Source organism: Rhizomucor pusillus, assembly GCF_041956525.1.
Source record: "Rhizomucor pusillus strain CBS 183.67 unplaced genomic scaffold VTP01scaffold_12, whole genome shotgun sequence".
Classification (NCBI taxonomy): domain Eukaryota; kingdom Fungi; phylum Mucoromycota; class Mucoromycetes; order Mucorales; family Lichtheimiaceae; genus Rhizomucor; species Rhizomucor pusillus.
In genome coordinates, this window is record NW_027192154.1 from 941,290 (window position 1) to 960,241 (window position 18,952).

The 18,952-nt window shown below is 45.5% G+C and overlaps 9 protein-coding genes across 9 annotated transcripts; 5 read left to right on the forward strand and 4 right to left on the reverse strand.

Annotated features, from left to right (window-relative positions):
- Window positions 1-202: 202 nt before the first annotated feature.
- On the reverse strand, window positions 203-643 carry VTP01DRAFT_2364 (uncharacterized protein; the record flags this gene model as incomplete). The annotated part of the gene is made up of 2 exons (XM_069380817.1): window positions 203-523; window positions 572-643. The coding sequence occupies 2 exons, from the start codon at window positions 641-643 to the stop codon at window positions 203-205; spliced, it is 393 nt and encodes a 130-aa protein (XP_069237867.1).
- A 783-nt stretch (window positions 644-1,426) lies between these two features.
- On the forward strand, window positions 1,427-3,354 carry VTP01DRAFT_2365 (uncharacterized protein; the record flags this gene model as incomplete). Its single annotated transcript, XM_069380818.1, has 2 exons — window positions 1,427-1,476; window positions 1,536-3,354. 2 exons carry the CDS (start codon window positions 1,427-1,429, stop codon window positions 3,352-3,354), a joined length of 1,869 nt encoding a protein of 622 aa, XP_069237868.1.
- Window positions 3,355-3,554: 200 nt separating this feature from the next.
- Window positions 3,555-3,782, forward strand: VTP01DRAFT_2366 (uncharacterized protein; the record flags this gene model as incomplete). Its single annotated transcript, XM_069380819.1, has 1 exon — window positions 3,555-3,782. The coding sequence occupies one exon, from the start codon at window positions 3,555-3,557 to the stop codon at window positions 3,780-3,782; it is 228 nt and encodes a 75-aa protein (XP_069237869.1).
- A 349-nt stretch (window positions 3,783-4,131) lies between these two features.
- Window positions 4,132-5,277, forward strand: VTP01DRAFT_2367 (uncharacterized protein; the record flags this gene model as incomplete). The annotated part of the gene is made up of 1 exon (XM_069380820.1): window positions 4,132-5,277. The coding sequence occupies one exon, from the start codon at window positions 4,132-4,134 to the stop codon at window positions 5,275-5,277; it is 1,146 nt and encodes a 381-aa protein (XP_069237870.1).
- A 513-nt stretch (window positions 5,278-5,790) lies between these two features.
- On the reverse strand, window positions 5,791-7,586 carry VTP01DRAFT_2368 (uncharacterized protein; the record flags this gene model as incomplete). Its single annotated transcript, XM_069380821.1, has 2 exons — window positions 5,791-6,259; window positions 6,316-7,586. The coding sequence occupies 2 exons, from the start codon at window positions 7,584-7,586 to the stop codon at window positions 5,791-5,793; spliced, it is 1,740 nt and encodes a 579-aa protein (XP_069237871.1).
- Window positions 7,587-8,153: 567 nt separating this feature from the next.
- On the reverse strand, window positions 8,154-9,242 carry VTP01DRAFT_2369 (uncharacterized protein; the record flags this gene model as incomplete). The annotated part of the gene is made up of 5 exons (XM_069380822.1): window positions 8,154-8,408; window positions 8,462-8,482; window positions 8,549-8,710; window positions 8,770-9,114; window positions 9,171-9,242. The coding sequence occupies 5 exons, from the start codon at window positions 9,240-9,242 to the stop codon at window positions 8,154-8,156; spliced, it is 855 nt and encodes a 284-aa protein (XP_069237872.1).
- A 1,966-nt stretch (window positions 9,243-11,208) lies between these two features.
- Window positions 11,209-11,511, forward strand: VTP01DRAFT_2370 (uncharacterized protein; the record flags this gene model as incomplete). Its single annotated transcript, XM_069380824.1, has 2 exons — window positions 11,209-11,352; window positions 11,410-11,511. The coding sequence occupies 2 exons, from the start codon at window positions 11,209-11,211 to the stop codon at window positions 11,509-11,511; spliced, it is 246 nt and encodes an 81-aa protein (XP_069237873.1).
- A 1,463-nt stretch (window positions 11,512-12,974) lies between these two features.
- On the forward strand, window positions 12,975-16,401 carry VTP01DRAFT_2371 (uncharacterized protein; the record flags this gene model as incomplete). Its single annotated transcript, XM_069380825.1, has 9 exons — window positions 12,975-13,067; window positions 13,131-13,464; window positions 13,622-13,707; window positions 13,774-14,211; window positions 14,281-14,440; window positions 14,514-15,484; window positions 15,547-16,049; window positions 16,107-16,273; window positions 16,331-16,401. The coding sequence occupies 9 exons, from the start codon at window positions 12,975-12,977 to the stop codon at window positions 16,399-16,401; spliced, it is 2,823 nt and encodes a 940-aa protein (XP_069237874.1).
- A 159-nt stretch (window positions 16,402-16,560) lies between these two features.
- Window positions 16,561-18,588, reverse strand: VTP01DRAFT_2372 (uncharacterized protein; the record flags this gene model as incomplete). The annotated part of the gene is made up of 5 exons (XM_069380826.1): window positions 16,561-16,855; window positions 16,923-17,394; window positions 17,459-17,616; window positions 17,687-17,747; window positions 17,814-18,588. 5 exons carry the CDS (start codon window positions 18,586-18,588, stop codon window positions 16,561-16,563), a joined length of 1,761 nt encoding a protein of 586 aa, XP_069237875.1.
- Between the last annotated feature and the right edge of the window lie 364 nt (window positions 18,589-18,952).

Below are 18,952 nucleotides of genomic sequence, written 5' to 3' on the forward strand. Positions count from 1 at the left end.
AAACCAGTGCATAACAGGCTGCTTCTGAGGATGAAACGAGAATCCTGCCTTGTAATTCCATAGGCATTCAGGATCAATCTGTTCCTTGCCAGTCAGCGTCTTGAAATATCATGTAGCATTCTTGCACTCGTCTTATATCTGCTTGACAATAACAGACTTGAATCCGTTAACTAGCTGGCATGTCACAGCGATGTCCACAAAGTTACAACCTCGCCGAGGAAGTATTGCGTGTCACGATATAGTCATTGAATGCCTTGAGAGAACAATCCGTTCTTTCAACAGCAACGTTCATATTCGGCTTGACGTATGGGCGAATGCTGCGCAGGGCAAGGACCAGTGCTAATGTTTGCATAATTTGGGTCTTGTGGGCGGGTGTTGCACAAGCAAGCGCGAATTTTCCTTGTGGGCAGCAGCTGAATAGCACCGCGAGTATGGATAGATGACTCATATTCTCCGGGCTTTCGCTCATGCACTTGTCATAATGCACGATAGCTGAGGATTCAAACAAAGTGACCTCGTTGTGCTAGAAAGAAAATTAGTATTTCCCCCGTCAGGGCCTTTATAGAATTACTTGCCTATCCAAGACCGGTATTTTGCCCATGGGAAACTTGGCCAAGTACTCCGGAGCCTTGGTGCTCACCATTTCGATACAAAGCCTGGAAACCAACTCGAGTCCATTGTAGGCGGCCTAGGTAAGTGCTAAAAAGCTGTCAGCCAAATATGCATGTCGAACCTTTTAAGTCTAAAGGTATATTTACTGTTATCTGCGCCTTCCATTACCTGCTTTGCACGCTTCAACGAATCAGGTTGCCCCAGAAGTTTTGAAAGTCCTCACCCAAAGGAGTGTTTGCCACAACGTACTCCAGATTGTCCTCGATAAATTTTGATATAGACGTGCGTTTGACTTTTCCTTTGAAGAACAGCAGCGATAAGATGGTTCGATTTTCTTTTTTCAAATAACTCTATCATTTGAAAAAAAATCTTTATGAACGCGAATGAGGTCTTTGAGTTGGACAAGGAAACACTAAGTACTTAGAGACTTTGGGCAGGTGCTTTTATGGAATAAGAAGCAAAGAATTAAGTCTAACAGTGGATGATTGTAATAAGAAGGAGTTCTAAATGATGTACCACCTCCATCGTTATTGAACATGATTATTCCATCTTTGTTCTCAGCCGCAAAATGGAAGCGAAAGAGCTGTTTATTGGTTGGCATCATAAGGCTATCCGCTTCGACACATCTTGGGGGCGGAGCTGGAAAACCTTGTGGGGGACTAGGGCAAAAAAAGAAAAAACAGTTGATGCGTTTAAAATGAACTGCCCTTTTTTAGGCGGAGATGCCTGCAAGTGCAGAGGTTTCCATCCAAGGACTCCCCTTTGAAAGTAAGAGGCTCAAAGGCTTTCTACATTCTGGAACGATCATGACTATATGAGCGAAACGTCTACTCGTACCGCTTGTTTCCGCTGTCGTCAATACAGGTAATACACCCTCAAATAGTCAATGCTACTGTGGATCTCACTTAGCTTGGGCCGTAAAGACAATCTTGTGATCGTAAACGACCAGCTTGCTACAAATGCGAACAACGAGGAGCAACCTGCATCTATCCCGAAGCAGCACCGTCACTCAGAACTCTGCAGGAAGCAACCAATGTATTGAGTGAGCGTATAAAGCGACTAGGTGGCTTGCTTGAGACATGCTCTCGACCAGCAAAATCAAAGGCAGGACAGTTGGACTGTCTTTCTATATACCCTTGCATCAAATGCCATCGAGACTTACAATACTGCAACCTCAAAAAACCCCAATGTCAACGCTGCAAGGACCAAGGATACGATTGCGTGTATGAGCGGGTTGAACCCAAAGTCACCTATATTTTCCAGGCCGTTAGGTGCCTAAATGCGGTCCTGGACAGCTGGGAGGATGCAATCCAGCATCATAGTCTCGATAATGAGAGAAGGTTTCGAAAATCACACCGTGTATCCTGGAAGATTGCAGCGAGCCCGAATGGATTGACTGTGCATTGCGATATGGCAACCTTGACTAGTTTGTTGGATGCATTGGATCTCGATAGAAAGCACGCTGCGCCTGATAGACCACGAATGTTGGCTGATTTAAAGAAATGTGCTTTCGCAATATGGGAAAAGTGGACCAGCCAAAACTACCGCCTGATGCCGCAAGATTATCCGTTAGATATCAGCGAGGACTTGACTGATACTTTGGTCGAATTGTACTGTACCACGCCGTGTTGCGGTGACTTGCGTCTCCCAATTATCGATTTGGACGACTTTTGGGAACGGTATCGCGATCCTATCAGAAGACCTTCAAAGTTGCTCATTTATGCAGTTTGTGCAATGGCAGCACGAAACGCATTCCAGATCCATATCTGGAATAAACGTCCCGCGCATGAATCACCGCGTTACAACATGGGCAAGGCGTTATCGGTTGCGTATTGCAAAGTTGCTCGTGATATGCTTGCAGACAGCTTTGACGAGCCATCGATGGACACCTGCTTGGCGGCTTTCATCCTGTCGTATTGCAGTCATCAGAACGGTTACCCTGGAGTTATTTATACATACGAGTGGATTTCGTTCACGATGGCAAATGAACTGGGCCTGTACGACAAAAACAGACCCATGACCTCGCGTGAAACTTTGCTTGTTTGGTGCCTATACTACTTTAATACCTGGTACAGGGTGTTGCAAGGTGGTTCTACCGTGTCACTATCGTCATCTCAGTTCTATCCACATCAACCGTTGCCTGACCTGCCTTGCGAGGATGTTGAAAACCGCGGAACGGACTATTACATACTTGGAGTATGGTCTCTGTTAATCCGAACTCAAATCCAGCGGGATAAGATCATGTCACTGCTTGTCAAGTCAGAAGAAAGCACGATGCGCGATTGGCTCGATATGCATCGGGAAGTAGAGTCTCTCGTCCAGACCTTACCAACAGACTGGCAACGACCAAACTACTCATGCAGGGCCGGGACCCTGGCTGAGAGCTGTATCCTGCAAGTCCATATGGAGCTAAATATCAACAGGATACTCCTGTGCTCGCCGTTCATTACGTTCGACCGGGACAATCCGCATACGTGTTATTGCCTGTATGTATGCATGCAAGCAGCTTATTTTATCACATGCTCGGTTGAAGCCCTTGCGCAGCAATGCAGTGCGCCCGTGGTCGGTCTCTTGTTTGCGCAGAATGTTTATCTGAAACTTTTGGAGAATCCTGCTACGTACGATGCTGCAAAGCAGCAATTGAAACGCTGCGTCGACATTGCCAAGACGACGACAAGTTATATTTATGACTTTGAAATGACAAGAGTCTTGGTCGACCTTCTGGAACGCAATGTACCTTAAATAGAAACTCGAAAGTTTGTGGCACCTGATCGAAAAAGAAAAAAGTTGGGCCTGACATATCTTTGCCGGTCCAGATGCTTTCACGCAGCCTGTACATATAATAACAAATTAAAAGATGTGCGTAAAAAAGCCATCCACTGACCATGTGAATAATCAACCAGAACATAGATACATACATGTCTCGCTCTAGCATGATACACATGCAACGAATTCCTGCACGCGACAGACGGTCATTGATAATTGCACTAGCATTTTGTTCTTCTGTCATTGCTGACAACACATTGAAGATTGCACCTGGGCAACGTCACGGGTATCGTACTCATTTGAAGACAAACATTATCTTGACACAATACGATATTGAAAGCTACAGCGCAGCAACACAGTTCTGTCACCTCCCATCGGCATCGTTTCTTATGATATTTGTTTGAAGCAAATTTGTACATAGCTATCGATTTTGCATCAGAGAATGCGCTTGAGTCTGGATATAGTCGTCATCATCATAATCGTCATCTTGCTATCATATTGTGGCTTTTTCCACAAATATCGGGCCAGAACGGGTCATGTCCGACAGATAAAAGTGCAATCAAAGACTCATTTCCATGCACAAGCCGGCGATGGACTGCAAGGGACAAGACAATGTACGAAGGAGAAGGGAAAGTCTGGACCGACAAGGTACTTCTATTTTGGGCATAGCCTGCAATGCCCAATCGCTGGTCTTCAAAACAGGAAAACCAGGACCTGTATCCTTTTTCATACTCTTCTTTCCGTCAACATACAATGGACAGAATGTTCTGTGACTCGCCGTTACTCTACGATTTACCTCTAGAGATTCTGTTAAAAGTTGCAAGCCATCTCGAGTTTGCAGACTTGTGGTATCTCGGCACCTGCTCACGACGTTGCCAAACAACAGTGCAGAAGCTTGTCTGGCACAAGTACCGCATCGACTTGACACGACCACACATTCATATGTTCGGACTACTCATCCACTCGGCAGTCGCATTTGTCGAGCGACATGGTTACTGCGACGCAAAAAAGACAATTGTCAATTATCCTACGCTGCAGTCGGTGGCCAACAGACTCGCAGTCGAGATCTACGACAGAACTCCGAACAGCAACTGGCAACCATCCCTGGACTTCCTGCTTGACCGCATGCTTGGCATAATGATGGATCACGTACTGCTGGATCCGGTTCACGATCCACCTGTCAACTCTACCTTGGGCGATTTTCGTACAGAGCGAGAATTGCACAAGTATAACTCTACAAAGACAGCATCTCTCATTACAGAACTCTTAGCCACTCTCTATCCTACCTTAACCGCCCTCTTCGACAGCGATCCCGCCAAAGCCATCCATCATCGACTCCTCCTTGCTCACCTTTCTCGACATTTGGATGGACTTACTCATAGATACCACCAGCACCACCGATGCCGTTTGCTTCTTCCATCCAGCGCACCGCAGACATCTGTCCAGCGAAGCTTCCGCGTCCTGATACAGTTTATCGGTTCTCTCTGTCAAACTGATCTCATGACAGCAGCCGATCTACATTTGCTGTCTCGGCAACGCATTATCGGTTTTTTTCTATCCCAACAAGCGCCACCACAGTCTACACTTGCAACTTTCAATACGGATATCCAGAACAACACCTCTACTGTGACCGCTATCCAGTACTACCAATGGCGGTTATGGGTTGAAGAAGTAGAGTTCAAGATGGCTGTGCTGCTTGATCTTTTACGTGCAGTTGTGTGTCGACAATATACTCGTTGGGATTCTGGCAAGGAGCTACAAATGATTGCCTCCTTTCTGAACGAGACAGTGTCTACGATGGTCTCCTGTAAAAGTTATCTGACAGCGACGGGTGGCCCAAACATACCAGATGTATCCGCAACCGATGCTGTACTCCCAACCGTGTCACCTTCACGGTGATGAATGCCCAGAGATCGTGTCTGGACCCACCCATCCTAACCCCCACTCTTTCTCTCTCTCTCTTCCCACACCCCCCTCACCTCGCCGCCTATCTCGACTCTACCACCACTCGACCTCCCCGAAAATTCTACTCGTACACTAATCTGCACATCATTATTATCGTCGCCCTTGTACATGCATCTATTTTTAACTTCCTTTCTCTCACTCACACCTCATACATCCCTTGTCGACCCCTTCAGAAGGGAACAAGTGTATATCCATCTTCACTATCATCATTCTCCTTCTTTTACATAAAATATGCGTTCGATTCTCTTTGCAGTTTAAATGAAATAATACAGTTAGATTAGATGCACTTGCAATATTTATATATGCAGGCGTGTATGTTTATCACTGTTAGTGTCAAGAAGAAGAAAAGATATGATCATTAAATGATGCGTGCGGCTGCTTCTGTATGTATGGAAAAATGAAATGCTAACGTGGATCGCTTGTTTGGTCTCGTTCCTTCTTTTTAGATTACGCGCATTGCTTGGAATGTAGATTGAGACAACGAGCGCAGAAGCAGTTGGAGCCGCATTTTTGGCAAGACTTTCTGCAATATTTACAGACTATCCTCTTGCGAATCTTGCCACCTGTTGCTCGCTCCAGTGAGAAACATTTGCAGTGGCCCAGCCCAGCCTCGTCAACGCAAGCCCGGCACCACTGTCCTTGGCATCCTGCGCCACACCCTGTTAAATCACACCGCGGACAGGCCACTATGCCGCATCGAGAACATTGGTTTGAAACGACAACTCCTTCCTTGGTGCGACATTGGGTATGATAGACACCTTTGCATCCCGCACACCGCCGTTTAGCCATTACACAGCTCTGACTCTGCAGCTGATCGCAGATGTATAGTGGTTTGTGGCACTGGTTGCATTTCAACGCTGATAACTGTATCGCTTTTTCGCGGCATTCAGGTCGCCCACAAAGACGAACAGAGCATCTGACATACTATTAATATCAAGAAGTAGACAAACATCCTCCCCCGTTCTTACTTACCGATCGCATTTTGGTGCACATGTTAAGCATATGTGTATATTTACTATCCCGCATCCTGCACAGTTGAGTGTGGATGCTGCCGCGTCCGTCTGGCAGTAATCGCACAAGTGGCAATCCATCGATATCGGGCGACCAGCGAGTCGTTCCAAAGCATTAGAAATCACAGCAACATCCTGGCCTAAAGATTGCGGCGCATTTGGCTTCTTCTCCGATTCCTTTTGGTCTATGCCACGACGCAGTGTCTTGCCCATCTCAAAGCGTTCCAAGCGCAGTCTTGTGTAGCTTCCCAGGGCCGAAATGTGCATCAACTTCCCGCTTAGCGGGAAGGAGCAGCATTCGAAGCAATTCTTGACGGACAGTCGCCTTAAATTGGGGAAGTTGAGCAGTACGTGGACAGCAGCGTCGGCAGTTATTAGAGAACCATCAAATTCTATTACAAAGACGGCGTGGTGAAGTTGGTACGATAGCAACGTGCGGGTCATGTCGTGAACCAGTTGGGTATCGACGCGATGCAAATCGTTTCGACGGAACCAAAGTCTGTACCATGCATCTGGATGAAGTGCACTGTGACGGAAACCACGCGATACCTGTGCAAATCGAATGCGTGAAAAGGTATCAAGGTATTTCGCGATCGTGGTGAGTACGTTCGGCGGGAAATCTGCCAAGTTGGATGGCCGAGGATACCTCTGTGCTTGCGCGGCCAAGAACTTTTGTGTAATTGAAGATAGTGATCGCTGAGGAAGCAGCTGGATCGAGTTGGGTTGTATTGCACGTACAGTTTCTGGTTTCTTGTACTCGACGGGTGTCGGCATAGGAACATCGCCGTTGCTGTGTGTAGCTACCGCCGGATATGCGACCTGAACAGCGTTAGATGATGCTGGCAGAGTTGTCGGAGCAGGATCATCTGATGTATGTATCTTGTGTTCTGGAACAATACACATCCGTGGGGATGGCATCATTGTCTCAGTTGGCATAGCATACGGCTGAAATGTAAAATATGACGAATCTGCTGCTGGCTTGGGTGTAATGCTCTCGTTCTCCAGCTTTGTCTCTCGGGTCTCTACAATAACGGCGCTCTGCCCTGAGCGAGCAGCAACGTATGCCAAATCTGCTTCAGACAATCGGTCGAGAGGTACTGCAATCATCCCTCCTCCAGCTTTTCGTAACTTGACTTTGGTCTTTTGAAACAACGCAACGTACGCTGCCTCAACTTCGAACTTGCCGTCCTTGCCTTTCCACAATCGAGTATTTAATGTCTCTTGCTCGGTCATTGATTAACCTCGTGAAGAAGAGTTCTTGCACTCCTTTTGTGCAACAATAGCCGGATTCAGGGAAATCATGCCAATTTTTTTTTTTCTTGGTTGTTGTCAACTCAAAACACAATTGGTTATCCTTATTGACAACTAGCAGAGACGTATATGCTTAGGCAGATAACAACAACAAGTCTGAACTTATATTTTACACTTACATTTTTTCTTTCAGAAGCCAACCGTAATATGGACAGCAATGTTCCTGAAAGCGTTATTGCGGAGGCACAATCAAAGCTCCTCGCTCTCAATCCCACCCCGAGCCCCGAGTCTTCAGTGCAGAAAGCTTTCATGACTTGCTCCAAAATTTAGAAGAGGCATTACATACAAATCTTATTTTGCTTCTATCTCTAAGATGAATATGACATGTCATTTATGTAAAGTACCGTGAAGGCTAAAGAAACACCAGCGTTAGATAGGAGCAAGTAGAATATCAAGAGTATCAATACGGACTTAATATTGCCAATGGATGCAAACACTCTAGTTTGATATAACATGCATATTCTTTATTATTGAAGACTTGTTACATCATTAGAGAGACTTTTCAACCTCCAAACATGCTTTCTTCGCCCGTGCTCCTGCTTCAATGGCCTCAAAAATGTGTTTCAGGCGAAGCGGGTCGCTAACGGCTTGCATTTGGTTTATCAGATCCTGCAGTTTGGTATCGATGGATTCTAATAGTGTGAGGGAAGATGAACCAGTACGCTGAGCGTACGCTTTTCCAACGTCGAAACTTGCTTTCCTTTGCGACTGCTTGGATGCTACCTTTTTCTCATCATCCACAGTCTGTTGCAAGAAATTAATAGGCATCAGGGATATCACTTTGTCGCTAGACTTACCTTTTGCTTCTTCCGATGGGTCTAAACGAATAGAGCGCATACGTAAATAATTTGTATGGATACTTGCCAAGCTTACAGCTAGCTTACTTGATCCTCGGGCCGTTCCGCAGGAGCCTTTTCCACTTCATTTCTCTCTGGTTCCTGCTTGGATGTTTGCTGATCTGCTTTGGTAGCTTCTTCTTCAGTAATATAGGACCGATTGCAGTTTACGCAAACCATTCGTTTGGATGGATCCCGCATCAATGGTATCTATGCAGAATGTCTCTGTCTCAAATGTCCTCGACGGAAATGCCAATACAGATACATACAGCGTAGCATTCAGGATTGGGGCATACTTCATTCAGTAACGTCCACCGTTGTAGCAGTTTCTGTCCAATAATTTGTGATGCTCTAGAAGACTGCTCTCTTCGTTTCCGTAGCAGTGCAGCGTCGTCCTTATTTTCTTTGACTTCGTTGTCCCTTGCAGCCGCGTCTGCGAACTGATCTGCTTCCTTGTTTGTAGATCTCGAGGTTTGCTGGACTGCGCTGCCTTTTGCGTTCGGTGAACATGTCGGTAGAGTATCGTGACTGACGCAAAATCGCACTGATCCGTCTTTTGATCGCATAATAGGTACATAGCAATCAGGTACTCTACACTTCTCGTCTGTCATGACCTAGAGCAGAGGGTAAGATGCATCTGTACACTTTAATTGGGTGCACATGAACATACCCATCCTTGTAAAAGGAAGGTGCTCAAGAGAGACATTGCATTGTCTTGTCCTGTTGCTGGATTCTGTAACATGCTCAAGTAAAAGTGCAAACTTCCCCCTTCGGCAGGTGTATTTAAATATCTCAGCAGAAGATGCACGCTCCAAATACCAAGTCAGTCTCTATTTTCCATCATTTCACACAACTACTTTCCGCCTTCATATCCTTTCCCAAGAATAGATGTCGGATAACCAGAAAGTCTTATGTCCTCCATTGCAGTTTCCCCCGCAAGCTGACATAGCACGTCTCTCTCTTCCGTAGTCACAGCGTAATCCAGCTTAGTTTGGATTGACTTTTGGGGCCCACGAGCTTCTGAATGCTTGGAAGACCTTGCTTCACCATAAGAACCACATTATCACTGTTTACGAAGTAGCTGCGTGCGAATTAGTATTCGCTCATGTCTTATTTATCTGCCACGTACTTTCTGCCAGCAAACTCCTGTAGTTTGTCTACAATCGGCTCAGCTTCTGTTTCCCGGTCTCATGTAGGGATTGCAAATATAGCCCTTTTGCATCCTATTTGTAAGTTAATCCCTGAAATACAGAGTAATGGCAACACATTCTTACATCCTTGCAATTCGTCGACGTAGCGCCCGGACGATAGAATGCAGCGGCGGTGTATCTTTGTCCGAAATCTATGCAGATAATTCCTGAAATATTTTTACGTCTGCTATCCTTCTTTTCCGGTATGAATCCCGTAAATTGGGCATTGCATATAATCCCATCCGTTGTAAAGCGGTTTGCTAAAACGTACCAATGGCAATTTTGCCGTCAGCATCTTCTACTGTTTTTCGCAACTTTTCATGGTAAACGACGCTTGATAACTTCCAATGTGTCTCTTTTTATGACTGCTTTTTTCAGAGATGTCAAACAAGGACTCGAGGCTATTTCTGCTATGAGAGGCGGAAGCTTGCTGTATTATCTCTCTTGCTGTAGACAAGTCGAAGGCGGACACGTAACATGGCAGGTTCTGGAGCAAGATCTTGACGAAAATATCAGTGAAGCCAATGGATTTGAGTGGCATGTTTGCAGCGGGACATATATATGGCAAATTGATCTGTGAATGGAAAGCTTCGCATCCACATGCTCGTTTTTAGCAAGAATCCGTATTGTTTTTCAAAGCGAGCCGTATTCGGTGCTGCTTTGCGGATGCCTAGACACTGCAGCAAATCAATTTGTTCGTCGGCACTCTGAACTTTAACGATCGGATATCCATATAGACCTTCCAAGCTCTCCCTTTCGGGTTTGATGATCTACAACGATTACAGATAAAATTAAATAGGACGGTGTGTACGCTGATGGCTTGAACGTATCAGCAGGGACACAACATTATCTTTATTTAGTGTTGATCGCATTGTAGCGACACAGTGCAGTTTTAGACAACCGTTGTGGTGTTTACAGCAAAATAAAGGGACAGATAAGTCGTGGAAATTGTTGTTTAATTCTGCAAAGCAGAACAACGTCCAGTGAAGAGTTTTTCTACAGCTTATAGACTGCGTGTCCACAGACAAATGAGGATACCAGCCTGCTTTGGTTTCTCGCCTAATCATACCATATCGACGAAAGAACAAGGGGACTGGAAGCTTCCCAGTAGAATTCCGGGCTATCAGCTGCAAATTGGAGCAATGAACCGGAACTGGTGCGCAAAGTTCTCAACGGGGATGCGGATAAAATGATAGACGATGTCGTTCTATCATCACTTCCTGAAATCGGTTTCAGCCATCAGCTCAAACGCGTTTGTTCGTCGGCACCTCAGGGATGTTGTACGTATGTTTCTGAAAAAATCGACAAAAGAGTACATTTGGCGTACAACGAGTTCCTGAAGCAAACGATTGAGCATGAAAAGAAGAAGAAACAGCTGCAGACAGAAACTAATAATACCAAACTACTGGCGTCTCTCAAAGGACAGGTAGTGGATGCTCAGCTCGGGCACCATAAAGACAACCAATCTACTTGAATAACCAATATACGGCGAGCCGTGCGACTGGACGACTTTTCTATATGGAACTATTGTTGAAGCTCAACGCTGTGTCCAGACATACAGCCAACAGAATGATGTCCAAGGACATTAATATAGTTAAAGAGCAGGTTGTAGCCGGCACCGCTGCAGAAACGATGTTAAATATCATGGTGGAAGTCAATTCGGTACATATTTGTCACAAAGTTTTCCAGGATCGCTCATTAACAATTCATATTCGCTAGAAAGTTAAAGGTCGACCAGCAACGGAGGCATTTTGGAATTCTAGCGCCCCTGCGATCATCCAGGCTGTGTCATGGCACTCTAGACGAAAACTAAAGCCATAGCCGACAATTCACATAAGAACGTAAATGCATTGAATATCATTAATTCTGACATTGATTGACTATGGATAGCGGGGAGGCGATGTCGAAGACTTCGGAGGCTGCAAAAAGTACTTACAGAAGAGATGCGCATGGGATGTCGGCCGAAAGTCATACGAGAGAAAAGTAGACTTAATAATTTGCAGCCAGGATGGGTGTGACATTTCAGCGCGGTAGATAAGAAGACTTTACTGCTCCAACAGGCGAAGAATACTCGGATGAACAAATGTAACGTCATGAACCTTCTTGAGCTGCCCATGGGTGATGACAATAAGAAGGACCTCTCAGTCCTAGGCATGGATGAAAAAGGTATATACGGTCTTGCGTATTGCATCGAGTATATGTATGTAATATCTGTATACGGTTCAGCGGACCTCTGTTTAAGCTGCAGAAAGTCGACCAAATCTTGGTGGCTACTCACATCGCTGATTTGCACATACCACTTCACGTGTAATCCGGTGCTTTCATTATGATAATATATTGATGCCTGGTGAAGCCATCGTTTTCAACTGCCCAACGTTCATTCGTACATCCAGCACTTCCATAATTCTGGAAGACTCTAGACAAGTGAAATTGCAATAAACGGATACAAAGTCTACGTTCATTTAAACATCAGCCCATCTCGCCACCATAATTTTAGCGTTTTAGAATTATTTGCAAGGAGCAATTTCTTAGTAAAACGCAGGACTCTCACCTATTCTTTGTCTTTCGCTCATAATTCATAACATATATACATAATATCTGGATTTCTAGCAGGTCTAGAACATACAACCTAATGTATTCGCTCCAAATATTTTACAGAATTGGACGGACATTTGCACCTGTGGCAACAGACTGGTTTTCATCCTATGAGATCATCGCAGTGTATCCTCCACACTGAAGCGCCTATGGACACACCTTGAGCTGGCACTGAAAGAGGCTGTCTTGCTACTTATCGAGTACATGGTCGCCAAGGCACAGTAATCCACAATGTCTGAGTTTGACAGCTTTGCCCACCTTGGAACGACACCATTCATGGAAAGTCGACACAAACTTTATTTGCAGAGCAAGGCAAAAAAAGGTGCTGCACTACCATACAAGTGCTTCCTTCAACCTTCCTTTCCTATTCGTCTTGCAGCTTGCTTCTCTGCATCGCTCATCGCCTCTGGCGTGTTTCCTCTTCTTTCACAACTCTCTCTCATATACGTTTCTCCGTGAGTGTCGTCTGCTTTAGAACTACTGCCTTCTGCGTCCTGTTTGTCCGCCCGCTCTTCATCGCCACGTTACACTTTGCACTGACGTGTATCGATCGCTGACTTGCACCCCTTAACAGACTCATCGTTCCCGGCCGAACCGAATTCTCTCTCTCTGCAGAAAAGTGTGAGAACGGCTTATATTCGCGCCTGTCACCCAACTACTGTCTTCGTTTCTTGATATCTTGACCATCCATGCATCCTACATCATTCTCGCCCGAGTTTCCGCTTCAACAACAGCAGCATGGCATTCAGCAACCAAGAGCTCGAAACCAGCCTCAGGGTCAGGTAAGCAGGAAGTAGTGTAATGCCGAATATCAATGTAATCCAACCAAGAATATGCTCTCTCAGTTAGCTGCGCTCATGAGAGGTCGAGGAGGAGGAGGAGCATCTGTCGATAACGATCTGCTTCTGGAATCCTTGAGAGAATTCGAGCAACGTCCAAGCAGCGCTCCTCCAGATCCAAACATGCTGTACTATCCTTTCTCTGGCAGGAACTTGCTACCTCCTCAAAATATGTCCATGTCTGCTGCAACAACACCGCTCGCCGACAATTTTCCATTGAATTGGTCCAGAGAAGCTGAAAAACACGCTGCAGTCCCGCCATTTCTAGGGCCTGTTGGGGATCCATGGGCATCCGGCGCCTCGAGCGGTCTACCTTTGTCTCATGTAGACCAGCGACCTGGTAAGTGCTAAAGTGCGTCTGTTCACTGCTCTCCTGCGTCAAATGGATATTGTAAAAATAATTCTGTTCTACGTGACACAAGTCCCCACGAGGAGTCAGTCCGGACCTACACCTGCTTTATATATCTTGATAACTCACGAATGAGTTTTAATTTTAGTCACTGCTAAAGATGAAGCACTCGGTTGCCATCCAGAACAGTTTGGCTCTGAACATACTTTGGATGATTACCAGCGTATTGCCGGAGTAAGAAACCAACACTACTGCTATCTTGTTATACTACAAATTTGCTGAAAAAGGAAAACTTCCCAGGGTCTGGCCTATGCTTCGCATCAACGATTTACAGAACTAGATGCTTATTCACAACAAGATGATCCATATGCACATACGGCAAAGCAGCCAGTTTCTGGTTCTACCCGAGCACTTGGAGAATATCGTCTTGGATACCAACCTCAGCTCCAACCTGGCTTCCAAGGAGACCCGAATTACGGTGGGAAGCAACCTGCAGGGCCAGTTTCACGTTCGACAATCACTCGAGAAAGCCGTCTACCCCAGGCTCGACCGTCACGGGCCATGTCTCCTGCCTCACACTTTGCTTTTTCAACCTCCCCGCCTCCGCGTGCCAATTCGACACCACCAGCGAACCTGGGGGCAACAAGCACTGTTCGAAACAAGCAGATTGTAAATACTGAACCATATGACTATGAGAATATGCATATCAATTTTGGAAACCTTAGCATCGAAGATAAGGTCTGAATCATAGCTTGAAGTCTATTACCAAGCTCGCATAGTACTAACATTTTTCCTGATGGGCAATAGCATGAACAAAATAATAGACGAGGAATCCCAACAGATCAGCATGACTTCCCATGGACGGCAAGCCGGAAGCCCATGCATAGTTTGGATGCAATGCTTAATGATAATACGAGCGCCTCAACGTGGAGCACTGCAGCTGCTGCAAGTGGTGTCCTTTCCCCTCGTTAGTATTACATATGTTCACTCATTATATCCGTATCCTTGGCGTTCTGACGATTTTTGATTTTTGATGCTAGCTCTGAACAGTCCCTTTGAAGCAGATCCTAGAGCTGGCTTCTTATCACCAACGTCCACTTTTGGATTTGATGATCAACTGCTTGAAGAATCGCATAATGGTAACATGCATGGCTTGGCTGCTATGCACCCTAGACAGCGTCCGACGACGGCAATAATAGCTGCAGACTACTCTCGTCCACCACTCAGCAGGATCCCTCCAGCTGCTAACGTCGTCCAGAATCCCGAAACCGGAGATATCAGAGGTTATCCATGGTCCATGAACGATCCTAGAAATCTACCAACACAAGCCAGTCAGAGTCGCAGCCTAAATAGCACTCCCACCCTCGATTATCAAGCGCAGACATTTCCCATGGATAACTTTGCCAATGCTGCTGCAAATGAAAGATTAATCCGACAGCTTCAGAATCGACAACGACAGATTTTGGCACAGCAAGAACAACTTCTGATGCTTCGTAACCAGATGCTCAAACAACATCCTTATTATCCAAACATACCGGTAGCTGCTAGCAATGCAGGAATAGGTCCAGCTGGCAATGGATCATCTGCAGCCGCAGCGATGCTAGCACGAGGCTTGTCTTTCCCAGATATCTATGATTCTGGGTCTGTATCAGCGACCGAAGCAGTTCAGATCATTAGGAGTCCTTTGTTAGAGGAGTTTCGAAGCAACAAGAACAAGAAATACGAGCTTAAAGATATTGCCAATCACGTTGTCGAATTTAGCGGTGATCAACATGGATCACGTTTTATCCAGCAAAAGCTTGAAACAGCCAGCAGCGAAGACAAGCAGCTTGTATTTGACGAAATTCTACCCAACTGTCTTCAGCTAATGACCGACGTGTTCGGAAACTATGTTATCCAAAAGCTTTTTGAGCATGGCAACCAGGCACAAAAGACTGTCTTGGCGAAATTGATGGAAGGTCACATATTATCCCTTTCGTTACAAATGTATGGCTGCCGAGTTGTTCAGAAGGTTGGTAATGTTTACACCTTCATCGTCCAACGATGCTTAACGTAATGTACCTCCTTTGACAGGCTCTTGAACATGTTTTGACCGACCAGCAAGCATCCATGATACGCGAATTAGAGGGAAACGTTTTAAAATGTGTCAAGGATCAAAATGGTAATCACGTTGTGCAGAAAGCTATAGAGCGTGTGCCTTTCCAGCATATACAGTTTATCATCGATACATTCCACGGTCAAGTCTACCATCTAGCAACCCATCCTTACGGCTGTAGAGTCATCCAGCGTATGTTTGAACATTGCCCTGAGGAGCAGACGACACCGCTGCTGCAAGAAATGCATAGATGCACGAGCCAGCTAGTTCAGGACCAGTACGGAAACTACGTGATTCAACATATCCTAGAACGAGGCCAGGAAAAGGACAAGATGATGATTATCGACAAGATACGCGGTCATGTTCTGCAGCTCAGTAAGCATAAGTTCGCAAGCAATGTCGTTGAAAAATGCGTCGCATACGCGACTAAGGAGGATCGCCAAGCTCTCATCGACGAAGTATTGCGCCCCCGGCCGGATGGGTTAGTACATTATACAGTGCAGTATTTTTGAAACATATCTGACCATGCGCCTTGTAGGACTTCGCCCCTGTTAACGCTCATGAAAGATCAATATGCCAATTATGTGCTACAAAAAATGCTAGATGTGGCAGACGATGGAGAACAGCGTGATCTTTTGGTCAGCAAAATACGTACGCACCTGCATGCTGTTAGAAAATATACCTACGGCAAGCACTTGTCACAGAGTATGTTTCGGACAGAAAACAGATTCATTGATAAAGCTAATATGTCTGTGTTTGTAGAGGTTGAAAAGTTGATGCCACTGAATGATGCAAACCAAAAATCAGGAAACGCAAAGGGAACGCAGCAATAGACATCTATACGCTCATTTTTTGTTCATACATTTCTCATTTTGGATACCATGATTCCTTCCCACTATCGATGTACATGAAAACCCAATGCGTGTATTACCTATAGCCTATTATTTTACAATGTATATGGATGCCAAAAAAGCACAATCTCCGTTTTCACTTTATTGCTTAAAGTACATCTGAAGCTGACGTTGGATTTGCTCACAAAATTGGTGCGGAGGAGTGTAATTCGGCTTGAGGCACCACAGACGAGTATCTAGCATCCAATTTACATATTCATGCTCTAACAGGCGGGCATCGACTTGATTCAGCAGTTGGAATATGACCAGCATATCATGTCGTAACATTGCTACCCGTTCCCGGCTAAAGAGCAGCTCCAAAGCCATTCTATGGTGGTTTGCATTGTACCATTGATGGCTGGCCTCCACAGTACCGTTTTCCAAAAAGTATTGGAAACTGAAGAAATTTTTTCGCGAACAGTCAATAATACCATTCGATAAATTTGTCCTGTATTCCCACCAACCTTTCGGCATCTGCGTAAGGTATTCTTTCCAGATGCAGCTGTATCAGACCTTCTTGAAGGTCCTTGAGGTATACTGCGCGAGAATTAACTCGGTCTGGAGAATGTGTTAAAAGTGTAGTGGGAGATGCGTCATGTTCGGAAGGGCCGGATCTCAGCCAACTCGCCAACATCCATAAGAACAGGACACTCAAGATTGCCATGTAAGCCTGCCAAGGCATATCCAGTACAAAATCGCGTACAAGTTCAAACCATTCTTGAGCGATATTCTGTTTTGCTTCACCACCGACCTTGGTGTTGGCTTGCATCGACGACGGTTGCTTCGAATCGTTTACTCCTGAATTCGATGCCGAAGACAACGCGGTAGGAGTTGAAGACGATTTTCCGCTCTTTTTGCTTACTTTCTTTTCAAGTATGGGAATAAATAGTGCTATGTTTTCTGACATGCCTTTCATTGCGGCCTTGTTAACCATTCCTGTCATATATATGTCAATATCCATTGAGCCGCAACTTGAATTTGCACCTTTCCTATTTTATACCTTTGACAAGGATACTTTTCACAAATTGGACACCCAGACTGCACCGCAATCTGCATTCAGATTTACTGACCCAAGTAATACAGTATCGTATGGAGGGAATAAAGGCGTCCGCGTAGGGCAACTGCGCAGTTTTCGTTGAAATCTGCACAACATATCGGCTTCAAACACGGTTAGCGACCCAATTGCATGAGAAGGATCACTGCCAAGGAGACAAAAAAAATTACTCACATATAGTCTTCTTTCTTCAGTAGAACTTGAGTTTCCGCGACCTCGGCTTCCTTCAGCTTTACTGGTGATTTATGGTGATATCATGTTAGCGTATGAGTTCAGTGTGTCTTGTAATTATAATACGTACCCATAGGATTATTTACAGGTAAGATATATTTTAAACTTCGTTGTTGCTTACCGGCTACACTCTCCCATTTGCCCATGCGTAGATTGCTTCCGCCTGCAGCGATGAGTTTGGCTTGCCAGATATCCTCCGAGTTATCGACGAACAAAATCTCAAAGAGCTGTTTGGCAGATACTGGTAGCTGCACTTCTGTCTCAATCTTGTCCAGGTGCGAGTCGCAGTCGCATGAACAAGGGCCAGAGGGCATCTGGATACCAGATGGGATAGCAGCATCGCTATCATCTGCTGACGACTTTGCTAAGTCGACTGGCGAGGATGCTGTGGGAATAGAAGGGGTTTTTTGTTCCACCTCGACTGCAGGCTCAGAGATACTGGATTCTGACTTTTGCTTGGCTGCTTCCTCCATTTTTGCAATCCTATCCACGTCGAAGAAACCGCTGCCACCAGCAACAGTTGCAGCCATCATCGCAGCGGCCAGTGCACCAGTTTTGGGCACTGGCTTGTTTGAACCGGAGCTCTTGCGGGGCTTCCGTTTCTTCTTGTCCGGTATAGGTGACCCTACGGGTTCGGGCTGGTATATATCAGGAGTGTTGCTTGTTGTCGTTGCAGAAGATGAAGCTGAAGGAGTGGCATTTGAAGCGGCGTGAAGATCAGGGGTTGAATGCACTTTTAAAGGATGGTGCTCAGTTCTGGTCATTGTCGTCTTTTGATCGCTCTTATTTTTGCTTGCAGAGGCGGAAATATTGCGCATCACGTCATACATGACTTGAAGCGACATCGGCTGTAAGGAGAAACGAAATAAATAAGCGAGAGACTTGTTAGCTGGAAGAACAATTTGAATATCTTCTGTACACCACTTACGCTTGTACCCTTTGCACTCTCTACGGCAATGCGTAATCGTTCTGCGACGACCTCAATATCATCCAGCAAAGTCGAGATGATAAGTGGGCTCTGATCGCTTTGAACAAGATCTATAGCCAGCACGATATTGCGAGGCTTGCCGTTCTTGCCAATTGTTTCCGAAGCACTCTGATCGCGTATCAATCGTATGTTCTTGATATCTCTTAGACGTACTGCGACCTGGAGCCAAGAGGGAAAGTCAAACTGGTTAGACTGCAAGAATGAAAAGCTGCCTTTAGAAC